Source organism: Ambystoma mexicanum, chromosome 3q, assembly GCF_040938575.1.
Source record: "Ambystoma mexicanum isolate Mex_15411 chromosome 3q, UKY_AmexF1_1, whole genome shotgun sequence".
NCBI lineage: Eukaryota > Metazoa > Chordata > Amphibia > Caudata > Ambystomatidae > Ambystoma > Ambystoma mexicanum.
This window is the reverse complement of record NC_090926.1, coordinates 183701011-183725841: the sequence shown is the minus strand read 5'-3', so window position 1 is coordinate 183725841 and position 24831 is coordinate 183701011. Positions and strand designations below refer to the sequence as shown.

General features: G+C 51.3%; 1 protein-coding gene across 1 annotated transcript in view; it reads left to right on the top strand.

Moving 5' to 3' along the window:
* Positions 1-24831, top strand: part of LARP4 (La ribonucleoprotein 4) — a 615863-nt gene that overhangs the window by 167726 nt on the left and 423306 nt on the right. The window contains exon 6 of the mRNA XM_069653450.1: positions 15729-15832. Within this exon, the coding sequence (XP_069509551.1) occupies positions 15729-15832 (104 nt within the window). The remainder of the gene's footprint in view (positions 1-15728; positions 15833-24831) is intronic.

Genomic DNA, 24831 nt, shown 5'->3' with positions numbered 1-24831 from the left:
ACATGGACGACTGGCTAATCCGGGCAAGGACAAGGGAACTTGCTGTCGACAGCGAGGACCATCCGGCTGCTCACAGAACTGGGGTTCGCCATCAACTACCTCAAATCCCACCTGGTTCCGTCGCAAGTAGCACTGTTTCTGGGAGCGAAGCTCGATACAGTGGGGCAATTGGCCTCCCCGTCAGAGGAGAGGACCAAGACAATCTTGGGCAAGGTGCGGTGCCCACTAGCCACGGACGTGGCCAGGGTGAGGTCCATCAATTCCCTCCTCGGGATGATGTCCTCATGCATCTATCTTGTACCCCTTTGCAGACTTCGGATGCGTCTGCTACAGGAGTTCCTCGACGCCCGCTGGTTTCAGGCGACCGGCTGCTTCGAGGACAGGATCCCTCTCGACGAGGAGTTCCGTCGGGCGATCCTATGGTGGGGTACCCGTGCTCACCTCACTACAGACACGGACTTTCAAACCCTGGCGTTCCAGGAGACGGTGACGACGGACGCCTCTCTGGCGGGTTGGGGGGAGGGGGGGCCCACACAGAGATCTCCAGGCAAGAGGCCTTTGCCTCCCTGAGGAGAGGTCTCTTCACATCAACTTCCTGGAGCTCAGAGCAGTGTTCTGGGCGCTCAAGTCGTTCCTTCCGTCCCTCAAGGACAAAGTGGTGAGGATCTTCACTGACAACACCACCACAATGTTCAACATACGGAAGCAGGGGGGCACTAGATCCCCAGCCCTATCCAAGGAGGCCCAGGATCTGTGGCACTGGGCCGTCGCCCAGGGGATGTTTCTGGTTCCCTTCAACTTGGCAGGAATAAAAAACACCATCGCCGACTCACTCAGCAGGGAGCTGCGCTCATGCCACGAGTGGGAACTACGTCAGGACCAGGTGGATCGGCTCTTTTGACAATGGGGCAAACCCCAGATCGACCTTTTTGCGACGAACTCCAAGTGCCAGAGGTTTGCCAGCAGGTTCCCGCAGCCGAGGAGCATGGGCGATGCTTTCTCGTTCCCCTGGGACGGCCTGTTTCTATATGCGTTCCCTCCGTTCCTGTAGCTGCTCCGCCTCATCAACCAGCTCAAGAAGTCCAAGTGCAGAATGATCCTCGTCGCACCGGCGTGGCCGAGGCAGATCTGGTTCCCGGACCTTCTGGACTTGTCAACGTCCCCACCAGTCAAGCTGCAGGTGGACGCGGATCTTCTCTTCAGAGAAGGGGGCGCCATTCTCCATTTGCAGCCCACAGTCGCTGAACTTGCAGCCTGGCTCCTGCAGCACGAGTTTGGAGGGTACGATATCCCGGCTGACTGCATAGAGGTTCTTGCAAAAGCCAGGGCGTCCTCCGCTCTTAAGTGTTACGGTCATAAGTGGAAGAGGTTCTCCGTCTGGTGCCGTGCACAGAAGATTAACCCTCTGCGGATTACGGCCCCTCAAGTACTGCCGTACCTACTGTCGCCGGCCAAAGCTGGACTGGCTCAAGCCTCCCTTCAAAATACATCTGGCTACCATCTCCCAATATACCAGGACTACGGGACGGGCGTCCTTGTGGTCTCATCGCCTGGTGAAGGAATTTATGAAGGGACTATTCCGGTCGTTCCCGCCGGTGAAGGCTCCTGCCCCGGCATGGGAGGTTAATGTGGTGCTGACCAGGCTCATGGGGGGGGCTGGGGGCGCCCCCATTCGAGCCTATGCATTCGGCGCCTTTGAAGTTCCTGTCATGGCGTTCCTCGTGGCCATCACCTCCGCACGACCAGTGGGAGAGATCCAGGCCCGATCTTGCAAGCCTCCATACTTGACTTTTCACGACACAAGGGTGGTGCTGAGGACGCACCCCTCCTTCATGCCCAAGGTGCCATCGGACTTCCACCTGAACGAGCCCTTGGTGTTACCAGTTTTCTTCCCGTTGCCTTCGACGCCGGCCGAGAGGACTTTGCACCCGCTGGATGTAGCTAGAGCGCTGAAGTTCTACGTGGACCGCACAAAGAGTTTTCGGAAGACGTCACAACTGTTTGTGAACTTGGTTCTGTGAATCAAGGGAAGGCTCTCTCGAAGACTTCCATTTCCAGATGGCTCTCCGGCTGCATCATGCACTGTCACCGGTTGGCAAACCGACCGCTGCCCGGCCGTCCGTGCCCATTCGACCAGAGCGATCGCTGCTGCTACAGCGTTCCTGTCTGGTGTGCCCCTGCTGGACATCTGCAGGGCTGCTACGTGGAGTTCTACGCACACCTTCACAAGATTCTACTGCGTCGATCGGGACTACAGGGAGGAGTCCAGGGTCGGCCAAGCAGTGCTGCGCAACCTGTTCGCCTAAGGTGAGTCTGGTGAGGAGGTAAGAATTGCTTAATGTTAAGTTTTGGATGTAATGCTTAATGTTGAGCCTTTGCCACCTCCCGTGGTTGTGCATGTGTGTACTGCTATGTATTCTTATATTCATGAGCATGTGAATCCATGCCAGACCCCATGCTGGAGAAGGAATAAGTTACTTACCTGTAACTGTTGTTCTCCAGCATGGGTCTGGCATGGATTCACATGCGAACCCTCCCACCTACCCCTCTGCGGCTCTTCACTTGGTCATACTGCCACTTGGCGTGCTACCAAATCGGAGGATGGCTGCCAGAGGCGGGGCTTAGCGAGAGGGCAGTCATTGGCTGGGGGCAGTATGACCTAGAGATCAGTGATTGGTTACTACTAAGAAAGACAGATCAGAAACAAGTGATTTTTTTTTTTTCTTTACCGAGGATTCCCAGCCTGACGACGCGGAATATTCATGAACATGTGAATCCATGCCAGATCCATGCTGGAGAACAGTTACAGGTAAGTAACTTGTTCCCTCTCTGCAATGCATACTCTGGTCTCAGAGAAGCAGACAAGAAGAGGAGAGTACACCATCCACCTCCTTGCCACCCTTCGCCCCCTACACCATCCAAGTGATTAGACGGATCCTGACACGGCGACGATGATGAGATGGGGAGAACCTCCTGTGGCCACCTCCCAGATCTCCTCGCCGGACGAGATAGGCTCATTCCCCACGATGATCTCCAGAGCTTCGTAAATCTTCCAGCTTGCTCCGGAGGAGAAGGACCATCCTCTCGGTTGTACTCCTGAATGACATTTTGGACAAAGGTTTATCTCTCGCCTTGATAAGTACATGGTGCTGGACTTCGCGCCCAAGGTCTTGCAGGCCCAACCGTCTCTGGACGCTGCTGTCATCAGTGGCCAAGAAGTCGTCCTCAGGCGCTTCTTCCTCTGCAGCGTCCACCCCTCCGGACAGCAATGGCAAGAAGTTAGATGCCATGGGACGGCTGGTCATCTATTCTGCGGCGACGACCATCAAGGCCGCCAACTTCCTCGCCATCGTAGCAAGCTACAACCAGGAGCTGTAGTTCAAGTTCGCACCCATTCTGGACTTCCTCCCAGACGTCAAGAGGTTGGAAGCACTGGAAATTCTGCAGCAAGGCGAAGTGTTGTCGGACCACGCCATCACAGTGGCCATGGACATTGCTGACATGGGGTTCTGCCAAATGGGCAACAGCGTTTGCCTTGGTCGTCGTCGCTGGCTCAAGGCCACCAACTTTTATCAGGACTTTCAGTCGAAGGTGTTGGACATGCCCTTTGATGGGGACAATTAGTTCAGCAAAGCTGTGGACGAGTCTCTACAAGCCATAAAGACGGATACAGAGACGGCGCCTGCCTTGGACACTCCCAACAGTGGAAGCCGCCCTTTCGGCCCTCGGGTAGCAAGTCCCAAGGATCATCCAGGGGTTGCTTCTTACCACCAACCCCCCCCCCCCCCTCTCCCCCTGCTCTTTGGCCCAGGAAACCAACGAGGGCTGCTCAAAGGCCTTCGGAGGCTTTTGTCGCCAGGGTCCCTAAGACTGTCCTTCGACGTTCAAGCAGGATTGAACCGACTGGTGTCGGGGAGGGGAGGAGGGGAGGAGGTGGGGGGGCACCCGTACACCCCGTTGGAAGGCAGGCTATGAAATTTCTTCAGCTTGTGGAAATCCATCTCCACTGACCGTTTGGTGCTGGACGCTCTTGCCCACGGACACACCCTGGAATGTCAACGAAGTATCCCCGAATGCCACCGTTGGCCTAGCAGGGAAACCACATCCCTCAGTTGCTGCTGGAGGTGTAGGCCATGTTTAGGAAAGGCGCGATAGAGCATGCCCCAAAGAGGTGTGTAAGGTACTTCCTCGTGAAAAAGACCGGAGGGTGGAGGCACATCCTCAATCTACATCGACTAAAGAAATACATCAAGTACTATAAGTTCTGGATGGTCACTTAAGCACGTGTTCGGACAGCTCGAGAAGGGAGACTTTGTCGTCGCTGGACTTGGAGGGTGCCTACTTCCACATCCCCATTCACAAGCGACACCACGTTTCTGCGCTTCGTGGTTCAAGGGAAGCGCTACCAATTCAATGCCCTTCCCTTCGCATTAAAGTCAGCGCCACGGGTTTTCACCAATTTCCTGGCACCGGTGGCAGCGCAGCTGCGACTGGGGAATCCACATCTACCCTTACTTGGACAACTGGACATCGCTGTTGACCACACAGCGAGGACTTGTCACCTAGCTTCGGGGCTGGAGTTCTCTGTGAACTATGCAAAGTCCTGCTTGACTCCATCACAAGACACGCTGTTCTGGGTTCCCCACTAAAGTGTCATGCCTGGCGTCTCCGGCAGAGGAAAGGATAGCAGCCATCTTGGGCAAGGTGCAATGACTCTTTGCACTCCAGGTCGCCATGGTGAGGACCATCAATTCTCTGCTCGGCATGATGTCATCATGCATTTACCTCATCCGACTATGCATGCTACGGATGCGCCCACTACAGGAGTTCCTTGATGACCATTGGATGCAAGTGTTGGGAAGCTTCCCGGACAAGATCAGGTTGAGCGATAAGGTGGTGGGTAGTTCGCGCTCATCTGTCAGAGGTGCAGATTTCCAGACCCAACTGCACCAGGAGACGGTCAGGAAGGATGGGGAGCTCACAATGGAAGTCTTCACGCAAGAGTTCTGTGGCTGCCAGAGGAGAAAAAGTTGCACATCATGCTGGAGCTGCGGGCAGTGTTTTGGGCCCTGAAATCCTTCCTACCATACCTGAAGGGCAAGGTGGTGTGGGTCTTCATGGACCATACCACCACAATGTTTTACATCCGGAAGCAGGGTGGCAACAGATCCCGGCGCGCTCCAAAGAAGCGCAGGACCTATGGCACTGGCCCGTCGCACAGGGGATAGTCCTCATTCCTTTTCATCTGGCAGGAGTAAAGAACACAGCAGACTCTCTCAGCAGGGAGTTACGCGCTTGCCATGAGTGGGAACTTTGGCAGGATCAAGTGGATCATTTGTTTTCGCAGATGGGGCAATCCCCAGATCGATCTGTTTGCAACAGCGACGAACACCAAGTGCCGGAGGTTCGCTAGCAGGTTTCCCCAGCTGGGAAGCATGGGGGATGCATTCTCATTCCCCCTGGGACGGCCTGTCTCTGTATGCGTTCCCTCCATTGCCGTTCCTCCTTCGACTCAATCAACTCGGACGGTCCCGGTGCAGGATGATCCTTGTCGAACCAGCATGGCCGAGGCAGATCTGGTACCTGGACCTTCTCAGCATGTTAGCCTCCCTTCCAGTCAAGCTTCCGGTGGTCCCAGATCACGCCAGGGAAGGATGCACAATTCTACACCACGACCCAGGATCGCTGAACCTGAAGGCCTGCAGTGCTAGATTTTGGGGCTACGATCTCCCAGCGGATTGCAAGGAGGTGCTTGCCAAGGCCAGAGCATCGTCCCTTATAAAATGCTCCGGACATAAATGGAAGAGGTTCGCCGTTTGCTGTGAACGGATCGATCCTCGGTCCTGCAGGTACTACCATATTTGCTGTCATTGGCCAAAGCAGGACTGGCTCATGCCTCCATCAAAGTTCATCTGGTGGCTATTTCCTGCTACACCAGATCTCTGGGACTGTAGTGGTCACACCATCTGGTTAAGGAGTTTGTTATAGTACTATTCCATTTGTTCCTGCCGGTGAAGGCTCAGCGTGGGAACTATATGTGGTGCTGACAAGGCTAATGGGCCCTCCATTCGAACCTATGCAGACAGTTCCACTGAAGTTCTTGTCGTGGAAGACCATGTTCCTCGTGACCATCACCTCTGCACGACGAGTGGGTGAGATTCAGCGACTGTCATGTAAGCCACCTTATTTGACTTTTCTCGACATGAGGGTGGTGCTGCCGACGCACCCCTCATTTATGATTGAGGTGCCGTCAGATTTTCAGCTAAATCAGTCCTTAGTGTTGTCGGTGTTCTTTAAGACTCCTTCGCCGGCTGAAAGGACTTTGCGCTCGCTGGATGTGGCTAGATCGATGAAGTTCTAAGTGGACCGCACAGAGTTTCCGCAAGACGTCGCAACTTTTTGTGAACTTTGGCTCTGTGAACCATGGGAAGCCCCTCAAAGTCTTTCTTTTCCAGGTGGCTATCTGGCTGCATCACCCGTTGTCACCGGTTGGCAAACCGACCGCTGCCTGGCCGTCCCAGGGCCCATTTAATCAGAGCGATCGCTGCAACTACAGCGTTCCCGTCTGGTGTGCCCCTGCTAGACATCTGCAGAGCTGCTATGTGGAGGTCGACGCGCAACTTCAAGAGATTCTACTGCATCGACCGGGAGGATTCCAGAGTCGGCCAAGCAGTGCTGTGCAACCTGTTTGCTTGAAGGTGAGCCTGGTGAGGAGTTAAGAGATGCTTATGTTGAGCCTTGCCACCTCCTGTGGTTGTGCATGTGTACTGCTATGCATTCTTTATTCATGAGCATGTGAATCCATGCCAGACCCCGTGCTGGAGAAGGAACAAGTTACTTACCTGTAACTGTTCTCCGGCATGGGTCTGGCATGGATTCACATGCAAACCCTCCCGCCTGCCTCTTTGCGGCTCTTCTCTTGATCTCACTGCCACTTTAAGTGCTAGCAAATCTGAAGCTGGCTGTCAGGAGGAGCTTAGGTAGAGGGCAGTCATTGGCTGGTGGGGGGGCAGTATGACCCAGAGCTCGGATGTTGGGAGAAAGACAGTTCAGAAAATACATTTTTTTTTTTTTTTCTTTACCGAGGATTCCCAGCCTGACAGGGAATATTCATGAGCATGTGAATCCATGCCAGACAACAATTACGGGTAAGGAACTTGTTCCTTCGTTTCCTTGGTTGTAGGCCTCGCTGCACAACTGCTTGTTAAGGAGAATTCTCTGAAATGTTCCAATTCCTCCCACCTTAGAGACCTCCAGCTTTTTTGCTAAACTTTGGGACATTTAACTTTTCAATTCAATGTGTTTTCTGTTCCATAGGCAGCTATTTTTACAACTGTGTCCCAAAGCACCTTCAGTGCAGTGACACAGGGAACTCTTCCAGATTTCCCAAGGTTTAATTACCTTCTCTGGGATAAACTGTTTCCCAAAGCAGTAAAGTGAAATTGACTTTACCATTGTAACTTTCTAGACCCAGTACACACTATCTTACAATAGGGTGCTGGAGGGGTTACAAAGTGTCTTGTGTCTAGATCCTCATGTAACATTGTTGATACCCTTTCCTCACTGAATGGCTGGTGGCAGTGGTTTCCTTTTGAACTACTGTGGTTTGCATTTGCCGCGGCTGTCCATCTTTTTTCAAAATGGCGCAAAGCCATCTTTGATAAAATGGCCCCCGTTCTTCATTTTTCGCCATGTCTTCAAAGTCCTTCTAGAGTTTCTCTGCGCGCCAAAACCAGGTTCGGTCTTGGTTCATTTCGCCTTAGGCAGTGTTTGAGTGAAACCTGCGTCTGGCTCCAGGGTGTCTGTGGTAGGCAGGAAGTGACGGAGGTGCCCAAAACCTCCTGTGCTTCGTCTCCTAGGAGACCCAAATGCACTCTGTGGTGATTGGCTGGGTGAGTGACAGCTAGGCTGGAATGAATGGGGGAGAACTGAATAAAAGGAGTCTTTTGGCTTGGAAGGCAGTCGACCACTGGAAGAAAGAACCGAAGAGGATGCCTGCTGCGACTCTTGGACCGTTGGTTTGCCCAGTGAAGCCCTGCTGCAGTGCCAACTTGCCAAGTTTGCATCGACTGAGAAACCCCTGCAAGGATGAAATCTCCCTTTGAGTTCAACTCCAAAGTAAGCCACCTGGATATCCATCTCTGAGCTGGTTGAATTTCCAGAGTTCCTGCTGGAAACCGTAGAGCCAGGGAGAACACTAGATTATGTGCGTTGCTTTTAAGCTGGCCTAGAGTTTATGGGAGATCCTCTGGACTCCCAAGAAGCAGGACTGTCCAAGCCTGAGCCCTCTCAACAGAGTGTGGTACCCCAGAAGCAAGGAAAGCCCAGGAACTGCGTTGCTATTTGCGGTGGTCTCAAGGAGCTGAAACGCGAACCGGCCACTGAAAGTGAATTTGCTGGTTGCCAGTTTTTGCTAGTCCCAGTGCATTGCAGGAGTCCCCTGACGTCCTCACTCTTGTCCTCACGACTGAGGCCTAGGAACAGTGAGACCTGCAGAGCTGCACAGGAACAGAAGTAATCAGCTGCGTCTTTTCTTCATTGCTAAGGTACTGTAAAACAAGTCGAAGAACTTACCTCTTACCTTGGAAGTACTTGTAACGTCTGCAACTCGCAAGTCTAATCAGCTTGTGGACCTACATTTTATTCTTTTTTTTATCAAAGACTCCTAAGAATGTGTGCAAGGACTTTTCCATTTGCTTACCTGAAGTGCTGCATCCTATACAAAGACTTTTGGCCATTGACTTTGGCTTAGCCTATTGAATAGTATGGCTCTTCTAAGGGGATCTTGAAAGTATTTTCCCTGCTTAAGAATATTGGTGATCGCTTATGTTCTAATAACCTTTGCCTTTTACCAACTTTTAAGAGTATTCTGAATGCCAAGAGTTAGATATTAGTGTGCCCAGCACCCTTGTTGTGCAAGTCACCTGTGGTTGTAGGTTGTCTGTGGGCCATCCCAAAAGGCCCTTGTCTGATTCAGAAAATCGAAGTGTACAGTATTGAAGTATATTTGTATTACTATTCTATTGCTCCCTTTGAAGAAGGCTTTATAACTAATAAATACACTCAAGGTCTCTTGGATAGACAATGTAAGAGTTTATTTGAATACCTGTAACTGTGAATCTTTAACTCCACTACAGCGCACATTTCCCCTCCTGAGAAGCCTGGCTGCTCAACACGCTACCAGAACTTTGTAGTACAAGCTTATACCAAGGGTTGGGGTTGCCTATACCTGTAGTCCTAGTTGTTTGCAGTGTTCCCAGAGGGTACTGCATTAAAACTTTGCCCAACACTGCTCAACCACTCGACTGCTCCTGACAAACTCCCACATTGCCGACGACTCATCTATCGACCAGACGTGGCCTTTATTGGCCTCTTCGTGCTTCGGCCCGTTAATGTAGGTAGAGGTTCTTTATAGTGATCTATTTTAGAGAATGTTTTTAATCATCTCCTCCGATTTTCGCCCAGCTGCCCTTTTAAAATATAACAGACCCCATTTAAATTTTTCCCCTCGTGCCACTGTAAATTCCTGTGGAAGGACACGCACCAAGTGTAAAATCACTGTCTCCCGAGGGATCAGGCCAAAAAGCATTGTAAATCCAGTCAGCTTTTCTGGCCTAAAACCCTAAAGGATCAGGGGACCAACCGCTGGGTCGCTCACGCCATGCAGGCTGAGGCCTCCATAGATGTGACAGAAGATTCCAGCGAGGGCAGTGTCTCGGCCATGAGTGACACCAAGGTTGAACAGGTTCCTTCGGAACCCTAAGTGTGTGTACTCCCCCCCCCTTCCAAGAAGCATGCCGGCCGTCCTTTGATGGAGAAGACACTTGGCGGCCAGGGCGCACACATGGTTGGCTCTCATTGACCCTGTTGAGTGTCGAGGCCCATGCAGTGACGGGGGATAAAGCCTCACTGTCCTCTGGGCCATCACACACGCTTTCGTCGTCATGGTGGTTCTCAGAAAACGGAAGCGAAGGTCTGTCCGACGGTGCATATAAAAAGGCCCTCCTTTCGCATACCGAAGAACAGGTGGCGATGCATGTCTGCATCTCCAAAGAAAAGGGTGAAAATAAGTGATAATTAAACACGTCCGTGCTTCACTGCTTAAAGCAAGGTCACTGAAAAAACACACTTTCCATGCCCTTTACCCCAAAGGACTCGGTTTTCTAACCGCATAAAGTCCCAGTCTGGGGCTATGCTCCATAAAGATGCCATTCCCTCCCAAGCACCTGTCATTTCGGGCTTCCCGACTTCATGCCATTTGACACTGGAACAATTTAATAAAATTTTAGGGAGAATGTCTTGTTTCGTGTACTTCATGGACAGACGCCCCAACCAAGTGACGGTTCTTAGAGATGACTCACAGCCAGGGGCACCAGCAGGGCTACCTCCTGCCAAGAAGTCTGGCTATGAGCCACAGCCAAGCAGCTCTGCTCTAGGCAATCCGGCCTCAGCATTCCAAGTCACCTCTCAATACCAAGACCCTGCTCGGGCCTCATATTATGACCAAGCACACCCAGGGTGTCGGGGGAGGAGATGTCCTCTATGGCCAAGACCAGTTTTACAATGACATTTGCATAATTGTCTACAGACCATCATGACCAGCCTGTAGCAGATTTGCTGGTTGACAATTGACTCCAGTACAGCGAACTGCTACTAAAGGCAACGCAACATTTCAATAGCGACACTGAGGAAACGCAGGTCGACAATGACTTTGTGAAAGATATCTTTGGGGGGCAAAAGGTCCGCCACCCAGTTTATACTTCTCCTGCAGTCAGTACGGGGACTTATCCAGCCATCCCTACTAACGTCTACTCTTATGAGGGCGGTCAACCCAAGAATAGAGAAGCTGTTCAGACCTGCACCCACTGACCCCCCTATATATTAGGGGTCAGCTCAAACCATATTCCTTAATGGTCACCACCACCAGGAAAAGGGCAGGCACTGCCCTGGTGTCGGCAGAAGCCCCGCCAGACAAGGAGAGTAAGATTTCTGATGCTTTTGAATCTGCTTAGAATCACATACTGTGCATATAGTCCGACATCTAGTGGTAATCGCTGAGAATTGCAGCTTCTTTCTCGCGGATTGGAAGGGGATGTCGACATGGGCATGCCTGTAACACTATCCCTAACGTGTAGTGTACCCAAAATCTCTTGAGCGTTGAGATCCCTCGGATTGTTTTTTTCCGCCCAGCTAACTGGTCACCTTAATGCAGAGTTCGTAAAAATGCCAATTGATATCTTTGTCTACGACCTTCAGTGGTTTATATATTCGCCCCCTTAGACTACTTAACCACTGCGGAAGACAACTCAAGACTTAGGCTGGTGCTCCGGTTGACACTGTCGACCACGTGGCCTTGGCCCGCAGACCAGACATACACAGTAGGGAGAGTGGGGTCTGGGGCGCTCTTTCTTTTGAAGAATAGATTTACTTTTTCCCTCTTCCCCTTCTGGTTCTGCTGTCGCTAGCTATGGACAGGACACCTTTTTAGATCTTGTCCTTCTTGTAAAGGCAAGTACCTCTGGAAGGACATGCACTCACCACAAGGATGTCGATAAAGGAACGGCGCGTTAAACAGTGGGCTACAGCATGATGCACGCCAAAGGTAGCTCCCCCGGCACCAAGAGTGACTAGGAATTGAGCGACAGCCGTAACTCCAAAATGGATGCCATCAACCAATATTCTGAGCAGGCATGCTCAGTCGTCCGTCCCTGGCAGGCAGGCCACAGGTTCTGCTATGGGGAAATGTACACCCTGGCGACAGGGATGCACACGCTAATCATAAAGATACAGAGCCCCCGAACCGCCTCAACAGACTCGTTGGGACGCCTACTCTGCAGCATACCAAACAAGAATTGCTAACAATACTACACTTAACTAGTTACAGCTGCTACAAATGGGATTTGCTGGGACTGTTTCTATTTGGCTTTCCAGAATCACTAAAGGCTCAACTGCTTAAGACTACCTCAGAGGGCAAGCAAATATCCAAATGCATCCTGAAGAAAAATCTTGATGCAGCGGATAACGCAGGATGCATCGTAGCAGAGGAAACACTTATTAAAAGACCTGCCTGGCTTAGGCAGTCAGGGCTTAAGCTAGAGACTTGAGCAACACTCTTAAACATGCCAGTGGAGCCAAATGTATTATTTGGGAAGGCCATGGAGGATGCCCTCAACAGTGCCAACGAGGAGCACGACACTCTTAAATTCCTTGGGCAGCTAACAAACCCTACTCCCAACTGGGTTCCCCCAACTCATCAGGGTGCGCCAAGCTCCTCAGGCTACTCCTAAGGTGGACAGGCCTCGCCCTAGTGCCAGTCACAAGACCAAGGTTCATTGCCCAATTTTCAAAGGGGGAATAAAAGGGGCAGAGGTAGGGGGCAGAACCTCACCGGGCAGAGGTAGGGGGCAGAACCTCACCAGGCAGAGGCTCAACCCCCTTCCAAAGAATGACGCACCGTTTCAGGTCGCCTCCCATGCCACTGCAGTAGGAAGCCGATATCGCTCAATACACTCACGCATGGGAGGCGGTAACATCAGACAAGTGGGTGTTGTCCACTGTAGCAGGTGGGTACTGTATCGAATTGATTCAGAAACCACCACACCCCCAGCCAAGACAAGAGGACAGCAGAAGAGCAAATACTGCTGGAGAAAATAAAGGAGCTACTCGACAAGGACACCATAGACCGTCCCGGCAAACCATTTAAACAAGGGTATCTGTTCAACTTACTTCCTTATGCAAAAGAAAGACCTTACTATTCGCCCAGTACTAGATCTGCGCCCTGCGAACAAATGTCAAGCCAAAAGTTTCATTTGACCACTCTCCAGGAAGTGATCCCACAACTGAAACGCAGGGACTACATGGAAACATTGGACATGAAAGATGCATACTTTCGTATTTCAATGCACTCTGCCCACAGTACCTGCGTTTCAGGATGGCGGGAGTACACCATCAGTTCAAAGTATTCCCATTCAGCATCACCTCAGCACCAATAGTATTCAGAAAAGGTGCTTGCGGTAGTGGCAGCACACTTGTGCAGAATGTCGGTTCCAGTATACCCTTATCTGGACAACTGGCCAATCACTGGGAATCTCCTCAAATCTTCAATCTGGGTTTCTCCATCAATTAAGACATCAAGCCTAATCCCCAGCCAAATAAAACAATGTCTAGGGGTTAGACAAGAGGTGCCGGCTCTCCCCCTGCGACCCCCCCCACCCACCCCACCCCCCCTCCTCAAACGCGAGAGTAGAAAATCTGCTGTTGCAGGTACCTTTCTACAAGGTCAATCGCCAGAGAACAGTACGCAAAGCGATTCGCTTGCTAGGGATGATGGCCTCTTGTATTAATTTGGTTCCTCACTTGCTTCCAATGCTGGAATTGTTAGTGAAACTGTGGTCCCAGGCAATTGGACAGTGGGACGATCTAGTGGTTTCGCTAAACATTTTTTGATCTACAGACACCTCACTCGCCAGATGGGGTGCCCGCTTCCTCCAAGGACAGTGGACACATGCTACTGCCTGCCCAAAGACATCAACTTCCTGGAACTCTTGGCAGTCCTTAGGGCTCTCCAGGCCTTTCAGCAACATCTCCCGGGTGAAACAGTGCAGGTCCTCAGATGGCACCACGGCCGTGAAAAAGCAGGGAGGCACACTCCAAGTCTGTCCGAGCTATCCTAAAAAATATGGAACTGGGCACTCAAGCGGAACATATTCCAGGGGAACTCGATTAGACACCAGCTACCAGAAGAACACGAGTTGCAACTCAACAAAGATTTCCTAGACAGAATATTCTCACTATGGGCGCCCCCCCCACTAGACTTGTTTGCCACAAAGCTAAACACACAATGCCCAGACTTTGCGTCCAGGTTTCCCCAGCCAAGGTCCAAGGGAAATACACTGTGGATTTGCTAGTCATTGAAATTTGTTTACACTTCCCCCAATACCACACCTGAGCATGATGGTGCACAAGATGCACCAGGAACAAGTAACCGTGATCCTGTTTGCTCCTATGTGGGCACAACTGCTCAAACTGGCAATAAAGCTCCCGTGCCCACACATGTTGACACAATACAAGGGGCATCCCTTCAAACACAATCGGTGAACTTAGTAGCTTGGCTTCTGAGGTCAGAGTTTGGCCACTTGGAACCTTCCACATAGGTGTATATCCTTGGAGGCACAAAAACCCAACACAAGGCATTGCTATTTTAATAAGTGGAAGGTATTTGAGATATGGTGCACATCACAATCACTAATCACATTAGAATGTTCTCCAGCTAACATGCTACACTGCATGCTTTACTTACTAGACTCCGGCCTAGTATTTAATTCCTTAAAGGGGCATCTGGCAGCCCTATCGGCTTAAACCACTTTCACAGAACAAAGTGTCCTGGTGGAAAGTCCCTGTCATTAAGGCATTCATGGAAGGGCTAAAGGGGATATAACCCCAATTTCCAACCCTCCTCGAGTTGGGATCTCAATCTTGAGCTCTCGAAGCTCATGGGCCACCCTTTGAGCCAATGCACAAGGCCAGCCTAAAACATCTTGCCTATCAAACTTCATTCCTGGTTGCTATCACCTCCATAAGTCAAGTCAGTGAGCTACAGGCTTTGTCTGTAAAAGACACCTTTTTCATTATACACAAGGACAAGGTTGTCCTCCAAACGCATCCTAGGTTCTCACCCAAGTTAATTTCAAGTTACCATATAAACCAATCCCCAGAACTTCCCACCTTCTTTCAAAATCCATCAAACTCGGCCGAAAGAAGTCTCCATACACTTGATGTACGGATGGCGGCCTTGTACTATGTGAACAAAAGAACAAACCCTAAGGAAAACAGACCAACTGTTTCCATAGCGCATAGTAGAGAAGGCGATCACAGATCATAGAATGCCGTCTCCAGATGGATAGGCAAGTGCATACAGCTCTGCTATTCCTTATCCAAGAGTTCGACCGTTGACACCAACGGCACTCTACCAGAGGTACAGGAGATACCTTAGCTTTCATTGCAAATGTCCCTCTGGACACCATCTGCAAGGCTGCAAGATGGAGCTCCATCCATACGTTCCCACAGCATTATTGCATCTACTTTAAAACAGATTCACAGGTTGGACTATCGCTTTTAAACGTCTTTGCCGCTGTACCTTCTAACTTCCCACCTCCTTCTATTTCTGGTGCATGTAACTGCTTAGATTCACATGCGCCCACCCTTCCTCCCCTACTGGAGTAGAATGCGCATAGATGTTTTCTGGGTTATCACTGTTTCTGCTTTCACGTCTGTACTCGCGCCACACTTCATGCAACCTGTCAGAAAAAATGAGGGACCTTGCGTTAAGGACCATGGGTACAGTATGTCACATTAGGGATAGTATTACTAAACCCATCCCGTTGATTTTTATTTTTGAGTTTCAAAAACAAATCGTGTAATACTCCAAGACTTCCACTAGATGTCGCACTATGCAGAGCATGTGAATCAAAGCAGATGCAAGCACCAGAAATAAGACTACGGTGAGTAATGTATCCCTTACTTGTTCAGCGCTACAATGATCTACCTCTTAATCATTTTGCTTAACTGTTCTCTGAATTTTTTTTTCTTTTAGTAACATCTGAACTTGCTGTGTTGGCACTTTTCCACTGCCGTTATAAGATCCAAACCTGAATTGTTTCCATCACTTTTGTTAGATTATTTTTGTATGTTAATTTTAAAAGCTAACTAAAATGTAATTTAATTTTTAGCATCCCCAATGGTGCAAGTTGATGAGAAAGGCGAGAAAGTGAGACCAAATCATAAAAGATGTATAATAATCTTACGTGAGATTCCTGAAACTACGCCGGTTGAGGTACTAAATAGTTATTTTTTTGTGCATCTCAATACAGTATTTGTATGAATCCGAAAGTGTCTCCATTCAGCCAGTGCTAATAAACCAACAATTTGTATAGTGTTACAGGGTTCCTTACATATTAATATAGGTTTGCTTTTGGAACACTAGAAAAAGTTTTATTTTCAGATGTAGTGTCCCGCTCCACAACAGTTCCTAAAAGCCCACCTTGGTCTTCTGCACAGGGGGTATAAAATTAAGATGCATTCGTTGAAGTTTTGCATGCAATCTGATTGACTGCCTTATGAGACAATTCCTAGGTGCGAAGATATCCTCACTAGAATTGCCTTAAGCAGCTACTAAAATGGAAATGTAAACTGTGGACCACCTTGCTAAGCTGAGAATGGACTTAAGAAGCCCTTTGAAGCTAATGTTATGTTCTCCAGCATGGGGTCTGGCATGGATTCACATGCTCATGAATATTCCCAGTCAGGCTGGGAATCCTCGGTAAAGAAAGAAATCAGTATCAGTTTCGTTTCTGATCTGTCTTTTTTAGTAGTAACCAATCACTGATCTCTGGGTCATACTGCCCACAGCCAATGACTGTCCTCTCCCTAAGCCCCTCCCCTGGCAGCCATCCTCAGATTTTTACCGCACGTTCAAGTGTTGAGTCCTCGTGCTTTAGCTCTCGAGCTTGCTGCGTTTTCGCTCTTTTTCTTCAGAGATTTTCCCTTTTCGGTTAAACAGAGCCTCAAGCTCCACTGTTTCTCCATCCGATCAACGGGGACCCGTTTCAGATTTTCTACGCCCCTCAAGGGTGAGATTTTCATCGAGTTGCGCTTCTTGGAGGAGTCCAGAAGTTTCTGAGGCCTACCCGGACATGGCCCAGGATAAAGGAAGCTCGATGCCCAGAAAGCTGTTATGGGGTTGTCCTGGATGCCAGCTACAGAATGTGTTCAAGGAGGACGAGCATTCAAAATGCCTCTACTGCCTTCATGAGGACAAAACGCACGTGGAGAAGGACTGTGCGTTTTGCGGGAACATGTCGAAGCGGACAATGAAGGATCGACATCTTCGCCTCCAACTGGCTGGAAGGGAAGAGCCTGTCAGGTGAGAAGCCTGAGCGGTCTTCTAAATCCTGTGAGGGCGCCCTGGCGACGGGGGCCCAACAGAAGGCAAAGCACCACGAGTCCGTGGGCACCAGGAGCACTGAACGTTCGGGCTCCTCGGCTGCCAGGCAGGGCACATCCTCTCTGGCGGAATCAACCACAAGCCAACGCTCTGGCCTCAGGGAAGAGGAAAGCCGAGGACCCGGCAAAGCTTCTGGAGAGCCGAGGGGGAGCGAGGCAGTGACCCTCTCCCCAAGGTGAAGGCCACAGGCCCACAGAAGGTGGTGAAGGCCTTGATTCACCCGGCTAATGCCTCTATCGAGGAAGACGCAGCTGCCTTGACGCAGCCTGTGGAGGCTACATCAGTGGAGGCGACCTCGGGGGGGGGGGGGGGGGGGGGGGGGCGGGGGGTTAGAGGGGAGCCAGGCCCGACGGAGGAGCCGGAGCCAGGCCCGACTGAGGTCCCCCAAGCAAGAGGAGACGGACCCATCCAGCACCGCCCTTTCAGCCCTCTCGGCCTGCTCAACCTTTGCCCCCGTCCCTGGGGATGACACGGGAACGGACATGGCCACGACAGGCACAGATGGCGGGGACGACAGGACGGATCTCCCATCGCCTCCGACTCTGGCCTCCCTGCCCGATGAGATTGGGTCCTTCCACGCTATGATTGCCAGGGCATCCAAGCTTTTCCAGCTCTGCCCCGAAGAGAAGGAGGGGTTCCTTTACCAACGGCGCGAGGCCAAGAGGAAGACTGAATGACATCTGGGACGAGGGACTCTCCCTTCTCAAGAACCCGTCTACGACGCCTGCTAAGAGGGATCGGTACGAGAAGTAGTACCGGGTCCCTGACGTGGTTCCCCTGTGCCTTAGGGCGCAACCGACCCCTGACTTGGTTGTCTCAGCGGCGGCCAAGAAGAAAGCGGGGGAATCAGCCTCAACATCAACTTCCCTGCCGGACTGTGAAGGAAAGAAGCTGGATGTGTTGGGACGACGAGTTATCTCGGCGGCAACAACGATTAAGGCGGCCAACGCCCTTGCGATCGTGGCCCGCTACGAAAGGGAATTGTGGTACAAGATCGCCCCCCTGTTGGACTACTTACCGGACGACAAGAGGGCGGAGGCCCTGGAGTTCTTGCAGGAAGGTGAGGTGGCGTCGGGACCACGCCATAACGGTGGCAACAGACATTGCCGACACCAGTTTCCGCCAGCTAGGCAACGGCGTTTGCCTTAGACGGCGAGGGTGGCTCAAGGCGACGGATTTCCACCAGGACGTACAAACCAAGGTGTTGGACATGCCCTTCGACGGGAATAACCGGTTTTGGAAAACAGTGGATGAGTCCCTCCAAGCCATCCAGGCAGACAGACGGCTCGGGCCCTAGGAGTTCTCCAGCAACGACAGCTGTCCTTTCTGAACTCTGGGGGCAAGCAAGGTGCCTCCAAGGGATTCGGCAGTGGCTCCTCTACGTACCGCCAAGCGGCCCGCTCCTCGTCGCAAGAAGCCTATAGGGGACGAGGCAAGTCGGGTGGATCCCGCCGTCGTCGCCAGGGAGGCCAAGGCGGCAAGACTTCCTCCAAGCAAGACTGTGGCCTTGGGCCCCCACCGAAGCACCCCGGTGGGAGGCCGGCTGGCGAAGTTAGTCAGCGTGTGCGTGTGGGAGTCCATCTCCATCGACCGTTGGGTGCTGGACGCCCTGGCCCAGGGGCACACCTAAAAAAGTGCCCCCCCGCATTAATCCCGTGGCCAGGAAGGAAAACCACATCCCTCAACTACTACTGGAGGTAAGGGCGATGCTCAAAGGTGCCATCGAGCTCGTCCCGAAGAGGCTCCGAGGCTCCGGAGTATACTCAAGGTACTTCCTTGTGAAAAAGACAGGAGGATGGCGGCCCATCCTCTGGACCTGCGACGACTGAACAAGTACATCAAGGCACAGAAGTTCTGGATGGTCTCCCTCCAGCATGTGCTGGGACAGCTGGAGGAGGGCTATTTCCTGTCGTTGGATTTGGAGGATGCATACTTCCACATCCCCATTCTAAAAGGACACCGAAAGTACCTCAGGTTCGTGGTCCAAGGACGGCACTACCAGTTCAAGGCCCTCCTGTTCGGATTGAAGTCGGCACCCAGGGTTTTCATCAAGTGCCTCGCACCAGTGGCGGCGCGGCTACACCTGCAGGGGAATCCACGTCTACCCCTACCTGGACGATTGGCTCATCCGTGCAGGGACAAGGGTGCTCGCCGTAGAACAGAGGACTGTCCAGCTGCTCACGGACCTGGGTTTCTCCAACTTCCCGAAATCCCACCTGGTCCCCTCGCAAGTCGCACGGTTTCTGGGAGCCAAGCTCGACACAGTGGTGTCTGGCCTCGCCGTCGGAGGAAAAGACAAAGGCTATCCTGGGTAAGGTGCAGCATCTGCTGACCACGGACGTGGCCAGGGTGAGGTCCATCAAGTCCCTCCTCGGGGTGATGTCCTCTTGTATATATCTCGTGCGCCTGTGCAGGCTTCGGATGCACCCTCTACAGGAGTTCCTCGACGCCCGCTGCAACCAAGCGACGGGCAGCTTCGAGGACAGGATCCCTCTCAATGAGACCTTCCGGCAAGCGATCCGGTGGTGGGGCACCCACGCTCATCTGGTGGCAGGGACAGACTTTCAGACCCCGGCCCACCAGGTAACGGTGACGACTGACTCCTCCCTGGAGGGGTGGGGAGTGCACACCGGATATCTTCACACGAGAGGCCTCTGGCTCCTGGAGGACAAGCCGCTCCACATCAACATCCTGGAGCTCCGTACAGTGTTCTCCCGTCCCTCAAGGGCAAGGTGGTGAGGATCTTCACCGACAACACCTCCACGATGTTCTACATTAGGAAGCAGGGCGGAACCAGATCCCCTGCAATATCCAAGCAGGCCCAGGATCTGTGGCATTGGGCCGTTGCCCAAGGGATGTTTCTGGTGCGGTTTCATCTGGCGGGGATAAACACCATCACCGACTCACTCAGCAGACAGCTGCGCTCGTGCCACGAGTGGGAACTACACCAGGATCAAGTGGATCGACTCTTTCAGCGATGGGGAAACCCCAGATCGACCTGCTTGCGACGGCGACGAACTCCAAATGCCAGAGGTTCCCCTAGCCGAGGAGCATGGGCGATGCCTTCTCATTCCACTGGGAAGGCCTGTTCTTATATGCGTTCCCTCCGTTGCCATTGCTGCTCCGACTCATCAACCAGCTCAAGAGGTCCCGGTCCAAGATGATCCTCATCGCACCGGCGTGGCCGGGAGAGATCTGGTTCCCGGACCTTCTGGACATGTCAGCGTCCCCACCGGTGAAGCTGCCGACAGACGCGGATCTTCTCTCCAGAGAAGGAGGCGCCATTCTTCATCACGACCCGGAGTTGCTTTACTTGCAGGCCTGGCTCCTGCAGCACTAGAGATTGGAGGGTATGATATACCGGCTGACTGCAGAGAGGTTCTTGCAAAGGCCAGGGCGTCCTCAACTCTCAGGTGCTACGGACACAAGTGCAAGAGGTTCTCTGTCTGGTGCCATGCACAGATGATCAACCCTCTAAGGATTACGGCACCTCAAGTGCTACCATACCTAATGTCGATGGCCAAGGATGGACTAGCTCACGCTTCCATCAAGATGCATCTGGTGGCGATCTCCCGATACACCAGAACTACAGGACGGCCGTCCTTGTGGTCTCATCACCTGGTGAAAGAATTATGAAAGGACTGTTCAGTTCGTTCACGCCGGTGAAGGCTCCAGCCCCGGCGTGGGAGCTCAACGTGGTGCTGACCAGGCTCATGGGGCTGCCATTCGAGCCTTTGCATTCGGCTCCTTTGAAGTTCCTGTCGTGGAAGACGGTGTTCCTGGTGTCCATCACCTCCACTCGACGTGTGGGAGATTCAGGCCCTGTCCCGCAAGCCCCCATACTTGACTTTTCACGATATGAGGGTGGTGCTGAGGACGCACCCCTCCATGCCCAAGGTGCCGTCCGACTTCAATCTTAACGAGCCCTTGGTGCTACCTGTTTTCTTCCCTTCGCCGCCGGCCGAGAGAACTTTGCACTCGCTGGATGTAGCTAGAGCGCTGAAGTTCTATGGACCGAACTAGGTTTTTGAAGACGACATAGCTGTTTGAACTTTGGACCTGTGAACCAGGGGAAGGCTCTCGTGAAGGCTCCATTTCCAGATGGCTCTCCAGCTGCATTATGCACTGTCACTGGTTGGTAAACCGACCATTATCCGGCCATCCGAGAGCCCATTCGACCAGAGCGATCGCTGCTACTACGGCGTTCTTGTCTGGTGTGCCCCTGCTGGACTTCTGCAGGGCTGCTACGTGGAGGTCGATGCACACCTCCACGAGATTCTACTGCGTCGACCGGGATTTCAGGGAGGAGTCTAGAGTCAGCCAAGCAGTGCTGCGCAACCTGTTCACCTGAAGGTGGGCCTGGTGGGGGAGGTAAGAGTTGCTTAATGTTGAGTTTATGTAATGCTTAATGTTGAGCCTTTTGCCACCTCCCATGGTTGTGCATGTGTGTACTGCTATGTATTCTTATATTCATGAGCATGTGAATCCATGCCAGACCCCATGTTGGAGAAGGAACAAGTTACTTACCTGTAACTGTTGTTCTACAGCATAGGTCTGGCATGGATTCACATGCGAACCCTCCCTCCTTCCCCGCTGTGGCTTTTCACTTGGTCATACTGCCACTTTATGTGCTACCAAATCTGAGGATGGCTGCAAGGGGAGGAGCTTAAGGAGAGGAAAGTAGTCATTGGCTGTGGGCAGTATGACCTAGAGATCAGTGATTGGTTACTACTAAGAAAGACAGATCAGAAACGAAACTGATATTTATTTTTTTCTTTCTTTACAGAGGATTCCCAGCCTGACTGGGAATATTCATGAGCATGTGAATCCATGCCAGACCCATGCTGGAGAACAAAAGTTACAGGTAAGTAACTTATTCCTTATTTGGACTCATGCCACTGGTGTTGGAGCTGAAGGAGAAGTTGTGGGAAGTAGCAAGTGGTTAGTGGATTAGCAGGAAAAACAGATGTTCTGAACTGTTGGTGCTGTTTGACTAAGTTGTGGGCCCAGGTATGCATTTTATCTGCTTTTTGTCAGCGAGTTGGTGCACGTGTGAGGTAGTTGAAAAAGTTAGGTAATTAGGTTGTTTTGACTGATCTACTGAGCTAGATTGTTGACATGTTTTTCATTGTCCTGGAAATTAGCTGCTTGTATATGTATATTTCAATGTAAGAATTGAGCATTCTTTGTGCTGTGGTGGTGGCTTGGAGTATTGGCCTGCTAAATGGTCCTTTATGGTGATTCTATCTTTGTCTGTGTGTTGCTCCTTGGCGCCTGTTTTGGTAGTTATTTGTTTATGCTGCTTTGGATGGATGGAATGACTATAAAACTTGGACATTGTTGGGGAGAATTCTGATTTCTCTGCTATTTACCTTCAGCCTTAGACCCCAGTTCTTTTGCTGGACTTTAATTTTAACCCTATAGTGAGACCTTTTGTTCACCCTCGTATGTATTTTGACCTGATTTTTTTTTTATTATATTTCATCCGTTTTTGGAGTCTGACAAACTCCATAGGCATCTACTTTTTGTATGGTGAGACACTGTGAAATCCTTTAGATTTCTCATATGGTTTAAATGTCTTCATGTGTTAACTACTGTTTCCCAAGAATAGTAAAGTGAAATTGACTTAACTTTTCTCTTTGTGGGTCCATAACGCCCCATGTTATGTGGCGTGCTGGAGGGGGTTACCTGGTAGCCCCTTGTCCTACATTCACATGTACCATTTTTTTGTTAACCTCACTACTTTAATTGGCTGGTGGCAGTGGTTTAATTTTCCTACCATTGTGCTTTTCTACCGCAGGCTGAATCCTCCGCTGCAGTATAGCCACCCATGGGTGAACATTTTGGCAAAATGGCCCGGTCGTCTTTTTTTCAAAATGTTCTGTTTGGGAGATCGATCTTGGGTTTTACTCTGTCGAAACAAATTAGAGCCCTTCGTCTTGCCTTTTCATGGCTACAGCCCTGAAGCTCAATCATGACTCGAGTGTGTCTGGAAGGACAGGATGTTGGGAAGGTCACAAAACTCCCCTGTCCTTTATCTCTAGGAATTCCTGAAATGCAGCCAGTCCCAATTGGCTGGCTGTCCTTTGATGACAGCCACCCTGCTGTGTGATTGACAGCCTCAGCTGTACATCAATGGGAGAAACCTTCTTAAAAGGCAAAGTTTTTGGGACTGGAGGCAGAGTCGACCACTGGGATAAACCCCAGACGACGAAAAGGTGAGTGAAGCTTGCTGCATCCTCCTGGACCTGTGAAGCCCTGCTGGTGTGCTGACATTTCCTTTTCATTTCGACAGACGCTCCGGAAGGGACGACTTCCTCCCCTTGGGTTAGTGGGACCAACTATCCAGAGACTAACTCCACTGGAACATCTTCCCAGACTGGCTGTACTTTCGCTGCTGCATGAACTGAGTGCCAGGGGTCGAGTTAACTAGTCGAGTGTAAAGTCTGAAATCCAGTTAGAAGATCCAGGAGTCTCCTAAGGACCCTCCAGAAGTGGAATGACTAGAGCTAGAGTCCCAGTGCAGGACCCAAGGAGTGAAGGAAGCCCAAATGTTATCAGATTTTCGACAGTGTTTAAGTGCTTCGGACAGTCAGCCAGCCAATCAGGCCAGAGTGAATTGGGTCTCCTAGGAGACTAAGCACAGGGAGTTTCGTGCACCTCCCTCACTTCCTGCCCACCCCAGAAACTCTGGCGCCAGAGGCGTTCTTCAGTCCTGAAGCCTGCCAAAGGCGTACGAACAAAGGGACTAAACCTGGTTTGGCACGCAGAGTACATCTCAAGAAGGACCTTTCTCCAAAGAAATGGCGAATAAAGACAGGAGATTCTGTGCGTTGCTTTTAAGCTGGCTAAGAGCTCCAGGAAGATCCTCCGGACTCCCAGGAAGCTGGACTGACCGAGCGTGAGCCCCCTCAACAGAGTGCGGGACCCTAGCTAGAAGCAAGGAAAGTCCATTTCGAAAGCCGGGAACCGCAGTGTTGCCATTTGCGGTAGAAGCGAGGAGCTGTAACACTGAACAGCCTCTTTTAAGATTGCTGGTTGTGAGCAGTGACCATCCCATTGCAGGAGTCCCCAGAAGTCCTCTCTTGTCCCCATGACTGATGCCCAGGAACAGTGGTGAACTGCTGCACTTTTTATTCAATACAAAAGTACTTTAAAAGTCTGAGAACTTGCCTCGTGCTGTGGAGTTGCTTGCATCTTCTACTACTCAAGTCTTAACAGCTTGTGGTCCTACATTGATTCATCTTTTTCTTCAGACTTCTGAAACGGTGTGCAAAGACCTTTCTTATATGCAAATAAGTGCTTCAGCTCATGTACACTTTTGCCAGTTTACATTGGCTTAGCCTGTTTCACTGAATGACTTATTGGGGGATCTGAAAGTAATTGCCTACATAAAGAATATTTGGTCTCTTACATGTTCTAATAACCTTTTCCTTTGACTTGCTCGTAAATGATTCTAAATACAACAGTGATATATTGGGGTCCCCAGTACCCTAGCTATTGAAGTCAAATTGTAGTTGAAGCCCACACAGAGTCTAACCTTGCTGGGCCTCCTCTGGAATACGGTCTCTGAAAGGATTTCCCCCTAGAATGACAAGATCACAGCCATCAAGATGCTCCCACGGCATTTCCTCAGCAGAGCAGCGAACTCAGTGTGGTGGTACCAGCCCCTCCTGGGCATCATGGCAGCATGTCTCCTCACAGTGCCGCATACGAGGCTCAGGGTGAGGCACTTGGAGTTGCCTTTCACAGCCTCCTGGAGTCAGGAGAAGGGTTCCCCGGGCGGCACAGTTCAGCGTCCCTCCTCTCCACCAGGACCTATTCTGGTG